Source organism: Eschrichtius robustus, chromosome 14 (assembly GCF_028021215.1).
Source record: "Eschrichtius robustus isolate mEscRob2 chromosome 14, mEscRob2.pri, whole genome shotgun sequence".
NCBI lineage: Eukaryota > Metazoa > Chordata > Mammalia > Artiodactyla > Eschrichtiidae > Eschrichtius > Eschrichtius robustus.
Genome location: NC_090837.1, coordinates 214246 through 232630, shown reverse-complemented (window position 1 = coordinate 232630; position 18385 = coordinate 214246). Strand labels below are relative to the sequence as shown.

Sequence of the window (18385 nt, the reverse complement as noted above, 5' to 3'; positions counted from 1 at the left end):
GAGCGTGGGCTCCAGGCGTGTGGGCTTCAGCAGTTGTGGCTCACAGGCTCCAGAGCGCAGGCTCAGCAGTTGTGGCACACGGGCCTAGCCGCCCCGCAGCATGTGGGATCCTCCCGGACCAGGGCTTGAACCCGTATCCCCTGCATTGGCAGGCAGACTTCCAACCACTGTGCCACCAGGGAAGCCCAAATTCTATTTTTAATCGTTGAAAGTATTTTTGAGTGTGTCTCTTTATGTATTTTTTGTGTGTGTGTGTGTGTGGTTTCACTAGGTATTACAATATATACACCCTACTTAACACAGTCTACGGGTATTGACATTTTACCATTTTGACTGACGTGCAGAAACCTTACCTCCATTTAAGTCCCTTTACCCTCCCCATGCATTAATATAACTGTCTTAAGTTCCACATCAGATGGTATTATAATTTTTTGTTTCAACCGTCAAATGTGATTTTGAAAACTCATGAGAAGGACAGTCCATTATGTTTACCCTTATTTCCACTGTTGTTTTTTCTTTTGTTACCAGTTCCTTTATAATTGTAGAACTTCTTTAGCCAGTCTTTTACAGTTAGGCCTTTTGGTGACAAATTCCTAGCTTTCCTTCATCTGAAAGTCTTCATCATCTGGAGGTCTTTATTTTCCCTTCATTTCTGAAGAGCATTTTTGCTAGATAGAGAATTAGGGGTTTACAGTTTTGTTTTTTTTTCAGCACTTGAAAAATGTTGTGCCATCTCTTTCTGGCCACCATGGTTTCAGATGAGAAATCCACCGTCATTCAATTGTCCCCTTATAGGGAATGCATTGTTTCTGTCTTCAGATTGAATAGTCACAACTGAATTTCTAGTGAATTTGCATAGGGAATTAGGCAAGATGATTCTAAAATTTATCCAGAGGCAAACTCATAACACTATCCTAGAAAAATTAAAAAAGAGAAAAAGCGGGTACATGCCCTCCCAGAAAGCTATAGTAATTAAAACCATATGATATGTACAGGAATAGAAGAACAGATCAGTGGGACAAAACAGAGGAAAGAGACGCAGATATAAGGGGATTTAGTATTAGAAGAGTATAGGGTATATTTTAAAATTTGGTATGTGGTTACCCTTTCTAAATGAGAGAAATTCAAAAGTCAGAAGGGAAAAGACTGATAGATTTGACTGCATAAAAATTTCAAAGTACAGCATGTACACACACACACACACACACACACACACAACCCCAAAGGGAAAATACAAGTAATGACTTTTGAGAACATGCTGTATCTGAAACATACATATGAAAGTTATAAAATCCCATCACACTAAGAACTCCTACAAATCAATAATAAAAACACAGGGATCCTAATGGAAAAATAGGCAAAGGACATGAACAGGTATTTCACACAAGATAAATAAGACCTAGTCAATAAACACAGTTGTTTAGTCTCACAAAAAGTACATTAAAGCAAGATATTTTCACTCACCATGTGACAATATTAAATTTTGATGCTGTCCATTTGTCGTTCAGTGAGCCCTCACTCTGTGGCAAGCAATGTGCTAGTTATGGGCATATCTCATAGTGCTTATAGGCTAGTGAGGAAAATAATTACTAACAAATAATCACAAATACACATAAATAATTACAAATACAATTGCAAATTATTGTAAATGATAAAGAGAATAAGTATAGGATTCAAGGAGAGTTTACAATCAAAGGAACCTTATTTGGAGATCACACTGGGATCAGAGAACACGTCTCTGAGTAAGAGTTGCTTGAGCTGAAATATGAAGGAAAAACTGAAATGTACTAATTATGTTATTGTATGAAGGGATAGATAACCTTTTCAGGGGTAGAGAAAATAAACATGCTCAAAGGTCCTGCGATGTATGGTATATAGGGAAAGAAGGTTAGCACAGTCAGAGAGGAGGGTAATACCATAAGAAGAGCTTGAAAAGACAGGGGTAAGATCATGCAGAGTATTGAGGACCATGTTAAGGACTTTTGCCTTTACTTCAGAGCAATCAAAAGCCATCAAATTATATTAAGCAGAGGAATATATTTGGAATTGCTTTTATAAACATGAGGCTGACTTCTGTATACAGAAAAGATTTGGAGGAAATTGATGTGAAGTTACAGCAAGATTGCAGGTGAGAAATAATAGTTTGGACAAGATTAGTAGTTAAGATTAAACACGGACACGCCGATCTCAACATGTCCCAAACGAATCCATTTCTTCTATCCTAAATTTGTCTTTTCCTGTGTTTTATTGTCTTAGTGAAATATGATGATTAATCAAAATATCTGGGCAAGTTGTATAAGTGGAAGTTGAAGTCATGAGAGTGGATAACAGTGGTAGAAGCGTTTTTAAAGAATGTACTTCTGGAAGCATTTCACCCAAGCAAGAAACCTAGTTCCTCCATCTATCCAGTTCATTACCAGGTCCTTTACAGTCTTCTTTTAAATTGTTTCCTGAATCAGTCTTCCTTAGCCCCAGCTCCCGGGCCACAGGATACAGAAGCACTGCCTTCAGTGGCCTTCCTGGCTCAAGTCCTTCTTCCTGTTGGTTCACTCTTACCACTCTGCACCACACTGCACATGAAACGTCACAGCCTCTTTAAAACTCTTCATTGTCTTGTCACTTCACAGCATGCACGTTCCTTCACAAGGATGCTTACTTTTTCAGTCTCTTCTCTTTTCAAGCCACCTCTCCTTTGACCTCTTTTCACCAGGCCAGTGAATTTCTTTCTTCCTTTTTTCTCTTCCAGTTTTTATAGTGGACTGTAACCAAGCAGGACTCCATGGGGCCTTCCCAGGACAGACTCTCCCCCAACCTCGTTCTCCACCTGCCTCTTATTTGTAGAAAAACTTTAGCCTCCTAGGTCTTCCCCAAGTTCCAAAGAACAAATTTAATCAGAGAAGTGAGAAAATGCAGAAAGAAAGGAAAATAGTCAAACACGACAAAATAATAATAGTTTAGCCATTAAACAAAGTCAAGGACCTTTAGTTCCTCCTCAAGGGCTGTAGATACTATTCTGAGCCGTGTCCTTTGAGCTGTTTTGCAGCTCTGAAACCCCTACTAGGTGGGAGAAGTAAACTGTAGGCTGCCCGCAAGCACGTAGACCCCAGACCAGCTGGAACCAGAAGGTTGATGATGCCGACTCCCGATTACCTCACCACCAACCAATCAGAAGGTCCACGAGCTGATCACACACCACACAACCCCCCTCCCTCACCCTGTCTTTAAAAACCTTTCCCTGAAAGCCTTCGGGGAGTTCAGGCCTTTCAAGCACTAGTTCCCTGGACTCCTTCTTGGCGCCTGCAATAAACGCTGCGCTTTCCTTCATCACAACCCAGTGTCAGTAGATCGGCTTTACTGCGGGCAGGTGAGTGGACCCAAGTTCTGTTTGATAACACACCATTTTCCTTTGTTGTCTCTAATCTTTTTTTCATAAACTCATAAACTGTTGGCTCCACTTAGAACAATGTTCCCTGATTCAGCGGGCCCACTCTCTCTCCTAACCCTCCCATTTCAATACAAAACTTGCACCCGGCCTCCCATCTCCTGGGCTTGGAGCTCTGTAGGTGCTGAGTCCCGAGACCTCCCCACGTGCTCGGGACCGAGCCACCAGCGCAGGGAGAAAGAAGCCCCCAGGAATCGCGGGCTCCCACGGCAGGGCTGCAGGGGGAGCCCGACTGCCTCCTCTGCTCACGCAGACAGGTCGCCAGTCCAGGCTCAGCGTGCGGGCGGTCGCCGTCCAGGCCGCCATGGCTGGGCCGCCCCGCGGGGCTCCAGGCTCTGGGAGTAGTGACCCCGCGGGGCTGCGAGTCCTACTACTGCCGTGGTCAGGGCTGGAGGTCCTGAATGGAACGGCTGGGGCCGCAGTCGGTTCTGGGAGTTGTAGTCCGAGCGTGTAAGGCTAGGCCGCAGGCTGAGGCCGCGGTGGACCCTGGGAAGTGTAGTTGTCTGAGACACCCCCCCCCCCCCCCGTTCTCCCTGTCACGGGCGCGGGGTGTCCTGGGAGTTGTAGGGGGGTGGGGCGGGCACTCTGCCCGCGACGCGCCGAGGCCGCGGTGGGTCCTGGGAAGGAGAGCTGTCTGAGGCCCGCGGCCTGGTCGCGGTCGGTCTCTGAGGCTCCGGAAGGCGCAGTTTGCGGGACGCTGGCGCGGGGTCCCCGTCGCAGAGCCGAGAGCCTTGCTTGCGCGGGCCGAGGTAGGGGAAGGGCCCGCCCTGCCCGAGCCTGTCCCCGCCGGGGGCCGGGGGCGGTGGTCCTGCCCCGAGCTCGGGAAGCCTTGGTTGCCCGGCCAGCAGCGCGGAGGAGACGCCCCAGCTGCGGCCCTGTTAAAGGCGGCGGCGCTGGGGGCGCGGGGCGCGCCCAGGCTCGGAGCCCCCGCCGCGGCGGGGAGGGAGCTGTCGCGGGCGTCCCTGACCCTCGTGACGAGGGCGGTGGATGCGGAGCCCGGGCGCCGGCCCGCGCGTCAGCTCGTCGCTCTCCCCGCCAGCTCCGCCTTCCACGCTCGGTTCTCCGCGGGCCCTGCCGTGAGCCATGTCTCAGGTGAGCTAGTGTTTCCTTTCTTCCTCAGCGCGGCTGTGTTTTCCGGACGTGGGACACAGGCTTTTCTCCCCCTGCCGCCTTTCTGGCGCCTAAGAGGACGTGGGAGGGCTGGCGGGGCCGGGCGCGGGGCGGGCGCTGACCGGGCGGCCGGGTCTTAGAGCAGGCTGTCCTGCGCCTCCTTTCCCCGGAATTGGAACGAGGAGGGCTTCACTCTGCTCCTCGCCCCTGCTGCCGTTCATTCGCTGACTCCTGCTTCCGTTGGGCGTCTGCTTCCACGCCTGCATCAGTGGTCTCAGTGCGTGATCCTGGATCAGCTCTGTTGGCATCACCTGGTAACCTGCTGGACTTGGGTATTCGCGAGCCCCACCCCAGCCTTGTGAACCCGAACCTGTGCGTGTGCGGGTTGGCAGTCTGCATGTGAACACTCCCTCCACGTGATTCTCCTGCACGGCGCTTCCTAGGTCCTGGGGATCAGCGGGGAGCAAAACAAAATCTCCGAACTCACCGAGCTCATTTTTCAGGCAAGACGTGAAGTTTCTCTAGCAAGGAACACTGATTATTGTTGTTTTGGTGGAGGGTAAATGCGTGGCTGGCAGTTGTGCTTCACAGAGGTCGGGGATAAGAAGGCCCGCCCTTCCAAATTAGTCCGTGTGGTTTTAGTGTCACTTCTCTGTCCTACTTTCTGTCGTACTTGTCTCCAAAGCCAGAGGCTCTCCAGCTTTTGCTGGAAGTCCAGTTTCCTTCCGTTCTGTAGAGCCCACTGTTTACATTAGGAAACAGCTTCCTTTATTAGTCAATAATCTATAACAGATTATAAGCACTTAAAATTTTTTTTTTAACTAAAATATAACTCTGTCATACCTCTGGGGCTGTTACTAGTTTGGGACTTTTAAAAATCCCTCTTCATGCCTAACAGCTATGTGGGTCACTCAAGTGCTGCAAAACCAGGCTGAAAAGCAGGGGCTTATTACTCCTCCTAACCCTGAGGGAAGAAGCTGCAGGTTCCATCCTGGGAGGCCCTTGTACTGTAGCCTTCATCGTCTTGTTCGGCGACATTGCTAAGTATCACAGCTATTTCTTCAGAAACGGGGTTAGCTGTGGTAAACTTGAGTGTGTGCCCCTTAATCGGGAGCTGCTGCTCTCTGCTACAGCCAGTTGTGCCTACGAAGAAATTCTTGCCAGATCATATTAAAATAGGCTGGTATTAAGGAAAATACACTTTCCCTATTAGACATAAAGGGATTGTCTTCATTATTCATAAAGCGTGGTGAGATCTTAAGAATTTTTACAACCAAAGCCAGAAATCCATGTTGTTCACATGTATAGTCCTTTATCGTTCACAAAATTGTAAATTATCTCAGGACAAAGCATGTATTTTTTTTTGTCTTTTCTCCAATTATATAATAAAACAAAACAGCTAGTCTCTTACTTATACTCTTAATAATTACTCAGAATCCTGAAAACTGTCATTGCGCTACTTGTATACAATGTCCACCCTCCACAGTGGGACTCATTTCACTCCTTGATCAGGGCCTTTGGGAGCATGGGTGCTGGTTGTGCAGATGTCTGTGTGTCATTTCAGGGGTCAGTGACATTCAGAGATGTGGCCGTAGACTTCTCCCGGGAGGAGTGGGAATGGCTCCAGCCTGCTCAAAGAGATTTGTACAGACATGTAATGTTGGAGAACTATGGCCACCTGGTCTCACTGGGTAGGTATTTCTTCTCATCTCCCCTCAGTCAGAATTTGACCTTTAGGATGGCTGTTGTGAATCTTGATTACCTACCTGGCTGAACATTCCCAAGGGAGGTAAGTTGTTTTTTTTTTTTTTTATAAGCTTTTCTTTTTTTTGGCTGCACTGCATGGCATGGGAACTTCCCTGACCAGGGGATCGAACCTGAGCCCCCTGCAGTGGAAGTGCAGAGTCTTAACCACTGGACAGCCAGGGAAGTCCTTTATTAGTTTTTAAGAGGGGGATTAGAACTTCACCTAATCTTTAGAAATCTTTCATACTTACATCTGGCATTTCTAATAACGGCCCCTCTTTCGTAAGGATTCAGGGACTAATTGTGAATTTATTTCATTTCCGCAAGCAGGTCTTAACATTTCTAAGCCAGATGTGGTTTCCTTACTGGAGCAAGGGAAAGAGCCCTGGCTGGGGAAAGATGCGAGCAGAGGTCTGTTTTCAGGTGAGTGAGTTAGAAGCTGGTGGGGAAGTTTTTAAAAATAACAACCCACCCAGTCAATGAGAAAGCAGTACTTTGTTATATGCTGGATGGAAAGTTTTCCTTTAAAGGTACCAGAGATACAGGGACTGTGAAGTCTTGCCCACAGCAAGGGGACCACTCACACCCACTTACCTGTCTGCCTTCAGTTCTCATCCTTTCCTCACTTTCTCACAGATAGCTGTGTCCCTTCTTTTCATTATTAGCTCTGTCTGGGCTCTGAATTTTATTTCTCTTTGGTTTCTCTTCCCTTTCTTTTTAAAAATTGACATATATGTTTCTATTGTCTAAGTTAAAAGGTATATATATTTTTCATTATACTGTTGTTCTAACCCTCTTGAAAGAGTGATTCATTACACTTTGGTTAATTGATGGGCTTATTCCTTCAGTCATATGTTATTCTAACAATTTTTTTAAAAGGTTTATTTATTTATTTATTTATTTTTGGCTGTGTCGGGTCTTAGTTTCGGCACACGGGATCTTCGTTGAGGCATGTGAGATCTTTCATTGCAGCGCGTGGGATCTTCATTGTGGTGCGTGGGTTCCAGAGCGCGTGGGCTCCGTAGTTTGCGGCAGGTGGGCTCTAGTTGAGGCACGTGAGCTCAGTAGCTGTGGCGCGCAGGCTTAGTTGCCCCGCGGCATGTGGGATCTTGGTTCCCTGACCAGGGATCGAACCTCACGTCCCCTGCATTGTAAGGCGGATTCTTTACCACTGGATCACCAGGGAAGTCCCTATTTTAATGATATTTATCGAAGTTTTCATCTTGTTAAGACTTTCTCTTAGGTGGTATGCCTCAGAGAGTAGAAGGCATGGCATAGTGAGATAAATTGGGTCTGTAAATAACTTTGTTAGAGGTCCTCAAGTTGGCAGTTCAACGATGAGAAGAAAGGAATTTCCAGTTGGTGTTATAGACCTGGGTAGTGTGGATAGGGATAGTAGTAACAGAAATATAAAAGACAGGAAGAGGGTCAGTTTTAAAGAAAACGTGGTGAATTAGTTTGAGATATGCATGGTGTGAGTAGAGGATGGTATTTCCAAGTGAAGAGGTGCAACAAACTATTGGAATATATCTTAGAAAAAAATTCAAGATAGGGATGTAGATGTGGGAATCTTATATTAAGAAAGAAAAACAGAAGCAATGAGGTTGATTGAGAAGGGCTCTGAAAGCCTTCTTCACCTTAGGTTAAAATAAAATTGCTGGTGAAGCTCTTTAAAAATAAATATGGCCATGCACCGCCCTTGACGATTCTGACATAGAAGATCTTTGGAGCCTAAATTATATGTGTTTATGACAATTTCCATAAGTTCTATAGTTGATTCTGAAGCAAACCTCTAATGGAAGTATACTGGACTTTAGGGAGTGGTCCTCTTGAGATAACAGGGCGATACTTATGTTTATGGAGAAGCAGCTAATGGAAGGACTAGTGAGGGAACAGAGGATGCCTTGAAAACCAAGCTCTGGCTGTGAGAGCGAGACCTTCAGGAGGAAGGACGTGGAAAGAGCCCTGTGTGAGCTGAAGTCACGAGGTGGGACAAGTGCCCAGAGACTTCCTCGTGAAAGGATGAGTTGAAGAAAAGTGTTCTTTTCTAAACGTTTTGAAAGTAATAAAACCCATAAAACTATGTACAAGGGAAGTGAGGTAAAGGGGAAACGTGGAAAAATTGCCTCTAATTCCACTACTTTAATATAGCTCTTAGAATTTTTGTGTGTTTCTTCCAGTACCTTTTTTGAAAAGGGAAATAGCTCACAGACAATGCATAAAACATAAACGTGCAGCTTAAATGATTATAAGACACCCATGTAACCACCACTCAGGTCAGTAAACACAGCACTGCCAGGTCCCTAAGAGCTCTTTGGGTGCTCGTCCCAGTCACCCCCCACCCCCACCTCGCCCCCTGCAAAGGTAATCTTCTTTAATGGTAGTAACTTCCTTGGTTTTCTTTAGAGCTTTATCAACTGTTGGTGTCTCTAATCACTAGTTTAGGTTTGTACGCTTGTGAACTTTATATAGAGGGGATCATAATGTATATATTATATTGTAATTTGTTTCTCTCAAAATTATTTTTAATATTTATGCATTTTGCATACTCGTCTAGTTGTTTGTATCCATTCTGTTATTGATGGCTTCTTGGGTTGTTTGCAGTTTAGGGCTATTGCAAGCAATGTTGCTCTTGTCCTTGGGTCCTGGTACCTCCTGGCACAGGGTTCCTGTGGTTTATATCTAGGACTGGAATTGCTGAGTCAGAGGATAATGTATCTCTTTCACACATTAGATGATGCCAAAATGTTTTCCAAAGTGCTTTTACTGACTTACACTCCCACAGACACAGTAAGTGGGTTCCTCTTGCTCCCCATGTTTACCAGATGCCCTGTACTGCCAGGCATCATACTCTTCACCCATCAGGAGAGTGTGCAGTGGTAGCTTATTCTGGTTTAAACGTGCATTTCTCCAATTACTAATGAGGTTGACCACCTTTTCATATGTTTATTGAGTATTTAGATACCCTCATTTATGAAGTGCTTCTTGAAGGTTTTTGCTCATTTATCTATTGGATTCTCTGTCTTTTTCTTGTTTTGCAGGAGTTGTATATTTTGGATACAAATCATTGTACTTACATTCACTACAAATGTCTCCTCTTACATGTGGCTTACTTTTCCCCTTTAAAACCTCTTTTAATGAACAGAGATTCTTAATTCTAGTATAGTCAGATTTGTCAGTCTTTTCCTTTATGATTAGTATTCCTTTTTTGCGGCTGCGCTGTGCGGCATGCAGTATCTTGGTTCCCTGATCAGGGATCAAACCCTTGCCCGCTCCAGTGGAAGTGCGGAGTCTTAACCACTGGACTGCCAGGGAAGTCCCAGTATTTTTTTTTTTTTTTTTTTTTTTTTTGATGTGTTTAAGAAATCTTTCCCTACCATGAGGTCATGATGACATTTTCCTAGATTTTCTCTTTAAAAAGTCACTTTGCATTCACATTTAGATCCATGGTCCACTTTGGATTTATTTTTGTATGTCATGCGACTTAGTGGTCAATTTTGGTCTCTTCTGCATGGACATCCAGTTCTCGAGGCACCATTTATTGACATGTCTGTCCTTTCCTTCACTGGTTTGTCATAAGTTAAGTGTCAGTTTTTGCATATGTTTCTGGGTTCTCTATTTTTTGTTTTTCTATTTTTCTATCTTTGCATAAATCTATACGGTCTTAGTTATGGGTTTAATAATGGATAACATTTTACTGTATTTGCCTCACCTCATCCCTTTTTTTGCTGAGTAATGTAATTTACAGATATCTTGATATTTCACTACACAGTACTTCACTATCATGTATAAAGTATAGGGATATTTTCTACATCATTGAAATATTTTCACATCAAAATAATAGTTTCACTTAATTTCATTTTAATGCACTGTCCATGTATAAATACTCCATAAATGTGTTTTATAATTGGATTGTCTTTTCCCTGTGGGATGATGAAATTCCTGTTTCTCTGTATGTCCTATAGCTTTGACTTGTAACTTTTTTTTTTTTTTTTTAAATATTAAGACTTTGGGTCTTATTTAAATCCTGTTGAGATGTTAACTTTATTTAAGCAGGCTGTCGATATGCGTAAGTTGAAGCCACAGTTCTAACCTGTCTTCTATGCATGTGGTTCCAGTGACAGTCCAGTTTTCAAAGCCTTCGCAGGTCTCTTATTTGTCCCCATATGCACCTCCTAGTGGTGTTAGGCACTGGGTTCCCCTTAGGCAGCGGGTTCCCCTTTGTTTCAGTTCTCACAGCTTTAGGTGTGCTATTCAGGGTCAGATCCATGCATGCACAGCTCAGGGAGGAGCCCAGAATTTCATACACAACTTTATGGGATCACCTTCTTGTGCTCCCTTTTTCACCATCTCCCCTTTCCTTTTTGGCTCCCTGGACCCCCTCTTTCAGGTCTTCTGGATAGAAAGGCAGGCCTGTAGGTTCCCCTCTGCACTTCCTGCAAGTTTGTCTGCTTCTGCAGCCATGCAGCGAGGGGATGGAGAGAAAAAGAAAAAAAGGGGGGTATTACCCCTCTGCTCTTGGGACCATAGATCTTTTTGCTGAGGGAGGAAGGTTACCTGTCTTAGAGGTTTAATTGCCTGTATGGCCACAGCTGCTGCAACATGCTTTGGGTTTGGGTAGAAGAGAATGGGAAATGAACAAACAATATGATTTCTCTGACCAGTATGGACTCCCCTTTCCCATTCCTAAGACCAGAAGTAGAGGCTTCTCATGGAGCTCTTTCTCCTCACACCAGCTGCCCAGTTCTTGCTTTCAGGCTGCATTTGAGTTTAGGCCTGGAGAGACTGGAGCGGGGGTAAAAAACCCAAGAAACTCACCACCAGTTCAGTGTTACTTTGTGTTCTGGCTTCCTTCCGCAAGCAGCTTGCTACTGTTTACTTTTTTTTTAAATAGATTTTTAAAATTTTATTTATTTATTTATTTATGGCTGCATTGGGTCTTCACTGCTGCGCACAGGCTTTCTCTAGTTGTGGCGAGTGGGGGCTACTCTTCGATGTGGTGCGCGGGCTTCTCATTGCAGTGGCTTTTCTTGTTACAGAGCACGGGCTCTAGACATGCAGGCTCAGTAGTTGTGGCATACGGGCCCTAGAGTGCGCTGGCTTCAGTAGTTGCAGTGCGCGGGCTCAGTAGTTGTGGCTCATGGGCTTAGTTGCTCCGCGGCATGTGGGATCTTCCCGGACCAGGGCTCGAACCCGTGTCCCGTGTCCCCTGCATTGGCAGGCGGATTCTTAACCACTGCGCCACCAGGGAAGTTCCCCGTTTACTTTTTAGAGTTCTCAGCTAGCTGCTTTATGCATTCTGTTCATGGTTTTCACTTGTATTCAGTGGGAGAGCCAGGTTGGAGTGTACTTACTCCACCTTTACAGGACGGGAGCCATTCATATTTTATAACTGAAACAAAACCCAAAGTTACAGCATGTATAAAGATCATACTAATAAAATGAGAGTATGAGGTTCAGTCTAGATTAAGCAAAAGTATAAAGTGTAAGGAGGAAAATGGTGGGAATTAAGGATGGTTAGGGAAAGCACTGGTCAGATCATGCAGGTGTTTTATAGGTCATATTAATGAACTTAGAGTTCATCTGTAGGCTAATCAGGAGTCATCCAAAGATTTCAGGCAGGCAGGCGAGCATTTTAGTAAGGTCATTCTAGCTGCAGTTTGGAAAACAGATTTATTGGAAGCGAGACTAGGAAACAGCACAGCCATTTAAGAGTTGTTGCCATAACGTAGGCTAGATGTAATCATCACCTGAACCATGGAGGTGTCCAGGGAATGGAAGAAGGTATACAGACGGTAACAAAGTAAGCAAGTGGACTCAGAAAGACCTGGTGATGACTAGATAAAAGACATTAAAGAAGATTGAGGAATTGTGGTTGACACCACTCTTTTTGCTGGTATTATTATCTCAAAAAAAAAAAAAAAAAAAGAAGGATGAGCAAGTTTGAAGGGGAGGGAAAGATTATATCAATTTGTGACTTACTGAGTTTTGGGTCTCTGGGATAGTCGAGTATATAAATTCAGTAAGCAATTGAGTATCATATTCTGGTGCTTAAGAGAGATATCACAGTGCTTCTCAAAGTTTAGTCCTTTGGATCGTTTTAAAATACATATTCCCAGGCCCCACTCCAGAAATTCTAAGTCATTAGGTTTGGGGTGGAACTCAAGAATTTACATTTTAACAAGCTCCCAGGTGATGCTGATGCTGAGCTAAAGTAGGAGTTAGGAGTTATCTGCACAGCTTCTTAAGATTTTGAAATTTTTTTGGTAAAATCCCTGTACATCTGTTGTTGAATTTATTCTTAAGCAACTTTCTTTAGTTTCTTTTCTAAGAAGTTATATTGCTTTTCTATAGGAATGCTAGTGAATTTGTGTATTTATATTTCTCAGTCTTTACTGTAGCAATGAAAATACTCTAAACCTTCCCTGCAAATACTGTAATGATTTTTTTAAATTAATAAACTTTATTTTCTTCTTTCAAGCAGTTTTGGGTTCACAGCAAAATTGAGTGGAAAGTACAGAGAGTTCCTATATATCCCCCTGCCCACCTCCACCCCTGCCCAGTCTTCCCCACTGTCAACATCCCACACCACAGTGGTACATTTTTCACAATTGATGAACCTACCTTGACACATCATTATCACCCAAAGTCCAGAGTTGACCTTAAGTTTCATTCTTAGTGTCATACATTCTATGGGTTTTGACAAATGTGCAATGACATGTATCCATATGTTAGTATGATACAGGATAGTTTTACTGCCCTAAAAATTCTCTGTGCTCTGCCTATTCATCCCCCTCTCCCCACTAACCCCCCTGGTAACCACTGATCTTTTTACTGTTTCCATAGTTTTTCCTTTTCCAGAATGTCATATAGTTGAATTCATAGGGTATTTACCTTTTTCACATTGGCTTCTTTCACCTCATATTATGCATTTGAGGCTCATTCCTTTATATCTTTTCATGGCTTGATAACTCATTTTTTTTTTAGTGCTGAGTAATAGCCCATGGTCTGGATGTACCACAGTTTACTTTTCCATTCTCCTACTGAAGGACATCTTGTTGCTTCTAAGTTTTGGCAGTTATGAATAAAGCTGCTATAAACTTCCATGTTCAGGTTTTTGTGTGGATGTAAGTTTTAATTCACTTGGGTAAATATCAAGGAATGTGATTGCTGAATTGTATGGTAAGAGGATGTTCAGTTTTATAAGAAACTGACACACTGTTTTCCAAAGTGGCTGCACCATTCTGCGTCCCCACCAGCAATGATGAGAGCTCCTGCTGCTCTACATCCTCACCAGCATGTGTTGTTGTCAGTGAATTGGATTTTGGCCATTTTGATAGGTGTGAAGTGGTGTCTCACTTTAATTTACAGTTCCCTAATGACATGATGTTGAAGGTCTTTTCATATTCTTATTTGGATCTGTATATCTTCTTTGGTGAGGTGTCTGTTCATGTCTTTTGCCTGTTTTTAAATTGAATTGTTCATTTTCTTATTGTTGAGTTTTAAGAGTTCTTTGTATATTTTGGGTAATAACTCTTGTCAGATGTGTCTTTTGCAAATATTTTCTCTCAGTCTTCTCATCCTGTCTTCTCATTCTCTTGACATTGGCTTTTTAAAAAATAATTAATTAGTTAATTTTATTTATTTTTGGCTGTGTTGGGTCTTTGTTGCTGCGTGCGGGCTTTCTCTAGTTGTGGCGAGCAGGGGCTACTCTTCGTTGCGGTGTGTGGGCCTCTCGCCGCGGCGGCCTCTCCTGTTGCGGAGCATGGGCTCCAGGCACTCAGGCTTCAGTAGTTGTGGCACACGGGCTTAGTTGCTCCACGGCATGTGGGATCTTCCCTGACCAGGGCTTGAACCCGTGTGCCCTGCATTGGCAGGTGGATTCTCAACTACTGTGCCACCAGGGAAGCCCTTGACATTGGCTTTTGCAGAGCAGAGGTTTTTAATTTTAATGAAGTCCAGCTTATCAATTATTTCTTTCATGGATTGTACCTTTGGTGTTATACCCAAAAAGTCATCACTCCCTAACATCATCTAGGTTCTCTCCTTTGTTATCTTCTAGGAGTTTTATAGTTTTTTGTTTTACATTTTTGTCTGTGATCCATTTTGAGTTAATTTTTGTTAAGAGTGTAAATCTGTATCTAGATTCACTTTTACGCATGTGGATATCTAGTTGTTCCAGTACCATTTGTTGAGAAGACTGTATTTGCTCCCTGGTGTTGTCCTTGCTCCTTTGTCAAAGATGAGTTGACTATAATTATGCAGGTCTGTTCTGAGCTCTGTACTCTGTTCCATTGATCTACTTGTCTAGTCTTTCACCAGTGCTGCACTGTCTTGATTATTGTAGTGCTACAGAAGTCTTGAAGTCAAGTGTCAGTCCTCTGACTGTTCTTCTCCTTCAGTGTTGTGTTAGGTATTCTAGGTCATTTTCTGTTTTGTATAAACTTTAGAATCGGTTTGTTGAGATCTGTGAAATAACTTGCTGGGATTTTGATTGGGATTTTGTTGAATCTATATACCAAGTTGGAAATAATTTTAAACTTCCAGAAAAGTTGTAAGAATAGTGCAAAAATACCCATATGCCCTTTACTCACATTCACCCATGGCTAATATTTTGCCCTGTTTGTTTTGTCATTTGGTATATGATTTTTTTTCCTGAAACATTTGGGAATAAATTGTATACATCATAGCCTTTAACTCCACATATTTCCTAAGAATAAAGATATGTGAGAATACATGTTTTTTAAACCTTTGTATTATTATAAAACTCTGTTCTCCCAAAATGATAAAATCCCTTACTGAAATTTAGCCTGGAGAAAATCCTGTGTTTATCTGTCAAAAGCATCTGATGGAAAGACACTGTTATCCCTAAATTGAGCTTCACATGTCCGTTTAGAAGGTAGAGGTAGAATGAGGATGCTGGAAGATATTCAGAGAAACCTTTTTATTCATTCATTCAGAATAAGTTACTGTAAGATGTTCCAAAGGCACTAAGTGAACACAATCTCATTTCTTTGTGGGACCTGAGGGACGCTGGTAGTCTATTAGCAGCACTATGAAATTGTCATTTTCAAGTCATTCTGGCAGCAAATAAAGTTTAAATGGAGGTGAGGAAGATTAACCACCTATCCTTTACAATTACTTATCTTTCTGATAGTTCTGTTTTTCCCTCACCTTCAGTTAATTTTAATCTTCTCCTTATTCACCTACAGCTCTCCTCTGATGTCTTCTGAATTTCTGGATCTACTGCTCAGATTTCAGAGTCATATATGATAACTGTAAAAGCAATGCAATGCTAAGATTTTTGTTTTCAATGTAATTCTCATTAAAAAATGGAGGAGTGGCTTTTATTTTACTCAACACAGAAAGTAAGAAACATTTGCTTTGTTTTTTCAGCTTCAGAGTCAAATGGTGAGATCAAAGAGTTTTCTCCAAAAAATGTCATATACGAAGATGATTCATCCCAGTATTTGATAATGGAAAGATTTCTAAGCCAAGGCCTTGGGTATTCCAGTTTTAAAGAAGGCTGGAAATGTGAGGATGATACTGAGATGCTGCAGGGAAATCAGGGATATATCAGGCAAGTGACAGTTTCCCATCAAGAAGCCCTGTCTCAACATATGAATGTTAGTACTGTGGAGAGACCCTATGGATGCCATGAATGTGGAAAAACTTTCAGTCGGCGCTTTTCCCTTGTGTTACATCAGAGAACTCATACTGGAGAGAAACCATATGTATGTAAGGAATGTGGGAAAACCTTTAGCCAGATCTCAAACCTCGTAAAACATCAGATGATACATACGGGAAAGAAACCCCATGAGTGTAAAGACTGTAATAAAACATTCAGTTACCTTTCATTCCTCATTGAACATCAGAGAACACATACTGGGGAGAAACCCTATGAATGTACCGAATGTGGAAAGGCCTTTAGCCGTGCCTCAAACCTCACTCGACATCAGAGAATTCACATAGGAAAGAAACAGTATGTATGTAGGAGATGTGGGAAGGCCTTTAGCAGTGGCTCTGAACTCATTCGCCATCAGATTACACATACTGGAGAGAAACCTTATGAATGCGTTGAGTGTGGGAAGGCATTTCGCCGTTCTTCACACCTTACCCGGCATCAGAGTGTCCATACCTCCAAAACCCCCTATGAATGTAACGAATGCAGTAAAGCCTTCCGTTGCCACTCATTCCTTATTAAACATCAGAGAATTCATGCTGGAGAAAAGCTCTATGAATGTGATGAATGTGGTAAAGTTTTCACATGGCACGCATCCCTTGCACAACATATGAAAATTCATACTGGAGAAAAGCCCTATGCATGTACTGAATGTGACAAAACCTTTAGTCGGAGCTTTTCCCTCATTCTACATCAGATAACTCATACTGGGGAGAAGCCCTATGTATGTAAGGTATGCAATAAATCCTTCAGCTGTAGCGCAAACCTTGCTAAACATCAGAGAACACACACTCTAGAGAACCCCTATGAATATGAAAATTCATTTAACTACCACTCATTCCTTGCTGAACACCAGGGAATTCACACTGTAGAGAAAACCTAAGAATGTATGGATTAAAAAAAAAAAAAAAAAAGCAGCTAATGCCTTACTTTGACTTCAGAGAACTCTTGGAAAGAAGCCTTATGTGAATGTGTTGATTGTGATGAAATGTGGTCTCTGCTCTATTCAGTATTCTGGAGAAAAACCCAAGGAATGTATAGGAAAGCCATTAACACCTGCTCATTCTTTTTGTAATACCAGAAGATGAAATCAATACTGAGAAGACTCTTCACCTGGTAGGATTCCCTTAATCTACATTTGTAAATTCCTGCCAGGAAAGGATACATGTCCAATAAATGTGAGAAAACTTTTAGAGATTAGGTCTCATTCTGCATCTGTCAGCTCAGGACAGGACAGAATGCATGGGTAAGGGTGTACTTTTTCCTGGGCACCAGAAAATTCATAATGAAGGAAAGTCGTACAAACAGTGATTTGGGAATGCCTTCACGTACCATGCAATATTTATTAAATTTTTAAATACTCTTCTGAGGAGAAAAAGCAACCCTATAAATGAACTTAACATAGGGTGACTTTCTGCAGTATTTCAAACCTACAGAATTATCCTGGGGAAGAACTACCATTGTAATGAGCGTGGCAAAGTCATAAGAGTTCTGAGAAGTTATACTGGAGAGAATCGGTGTGGGAGGATTTTTTACAGGGGGATGTTTGTTTGGGTTTTGTTTTGAAGCAAATTCAGAAAAGCTACGAATAAATCTTTTGATTCATAGTAAATTAATGTAGTACTGGCTGAATTTTTTTCCTACAGCATGTGTGATTCTGAATATGCAGCTATCACAATATTGACAACAATGAGCATGCTTTTGTAAAAACATACAGACATTATTATAGAAACATCTTTAGATATATTATGGTTTTAATTTTGAGACAGAGTTTGGACTTAAGGTTATGCTAACTCATGTTTACCCTTGAATCTGACTAGATGTCTTAGTCTGAAATAAATGTAAATAAGGTACATCACAGGAAAATGTCAAGGTTGTTTTCCTCTTTTGTTCCATTTTCAGTAAGAACATTTCTTTTGTAAGCACATATTTGTCCAAATAAATCAGATTGTTTTCATCTCCATGTACACCTGCCCATCCTTTATTTTCCCATTGTAAAGGTTATCTTTAAAGCGTCTGATTGCCTCCTTTCAAGAACTTCCCTTGCGTTTAGTACATGAAATATGTAATTTAGAACTTGAATGAGTGCCTCATTTAAGCATATTTTTTCATGCATATATAATTGTTCTTTCACAAAGTGAGAGGCTGGCATATTTCTTTTCCATTCAATGTAACAACAAAACACACAGCTGTTGCCTAATATTTACTTTCCTAGAACCATTCAAAGCCTCAAACTGTCACAACAACTCCACTGTATAAATCCCCTCTTTCCTATAGTGGTGGCCAGTATTATTAATTTCCCTCACACCCTGTGGCAGTCTTTGGTGAACAAGAATGTATTTGTCATCTCAGAGGTGTGTAACATTCAGAGGTGTGGCCATAGACTTCTCCCAGGAAGAATGGGG

The 18385-nt window shown here is 42.4% G+C and overlaps 1 protein-coding gene across 6 annotated transcripts in view; it reads left to right on the top strand.

Moving 5' to 3' along the window:
- The window catches only part of LOC137776438 (zinc finger protein 84), a 100920-nt gene extending 82989 nt beyond the window's left edge, over nt 1-17931 (top strand). The window contains exons 1-6 of one of the 6 annotated variants that reach the window (XM_068562933.1): nt 4045-4191; nt 4482-4534; nt 4822-5055; nt 6117-6243; nt 6626-6721; nt 15695-17927. In XM_068562933.1, the coding sequence (XP_068419034.1) occupies nt 6210-6243; nt 6626-6721; nt 15695-16863 (1299 nt within the window). In that variant the 5' untranslated portion in view covers nt 4045-4191; nt 4482-4534; nt 4822-5055; nt 6117-6209 and the 3' untranslated portion in view covers nt 16864-17927. The other 5 variants (XM_068562932.1, XM_068562931.1, XM_068562930.1 and 2 more) reach the window with 5 other exon arrangements.
- Nucleotides 17932-18385: the final 454 nt, after the last annotated feature.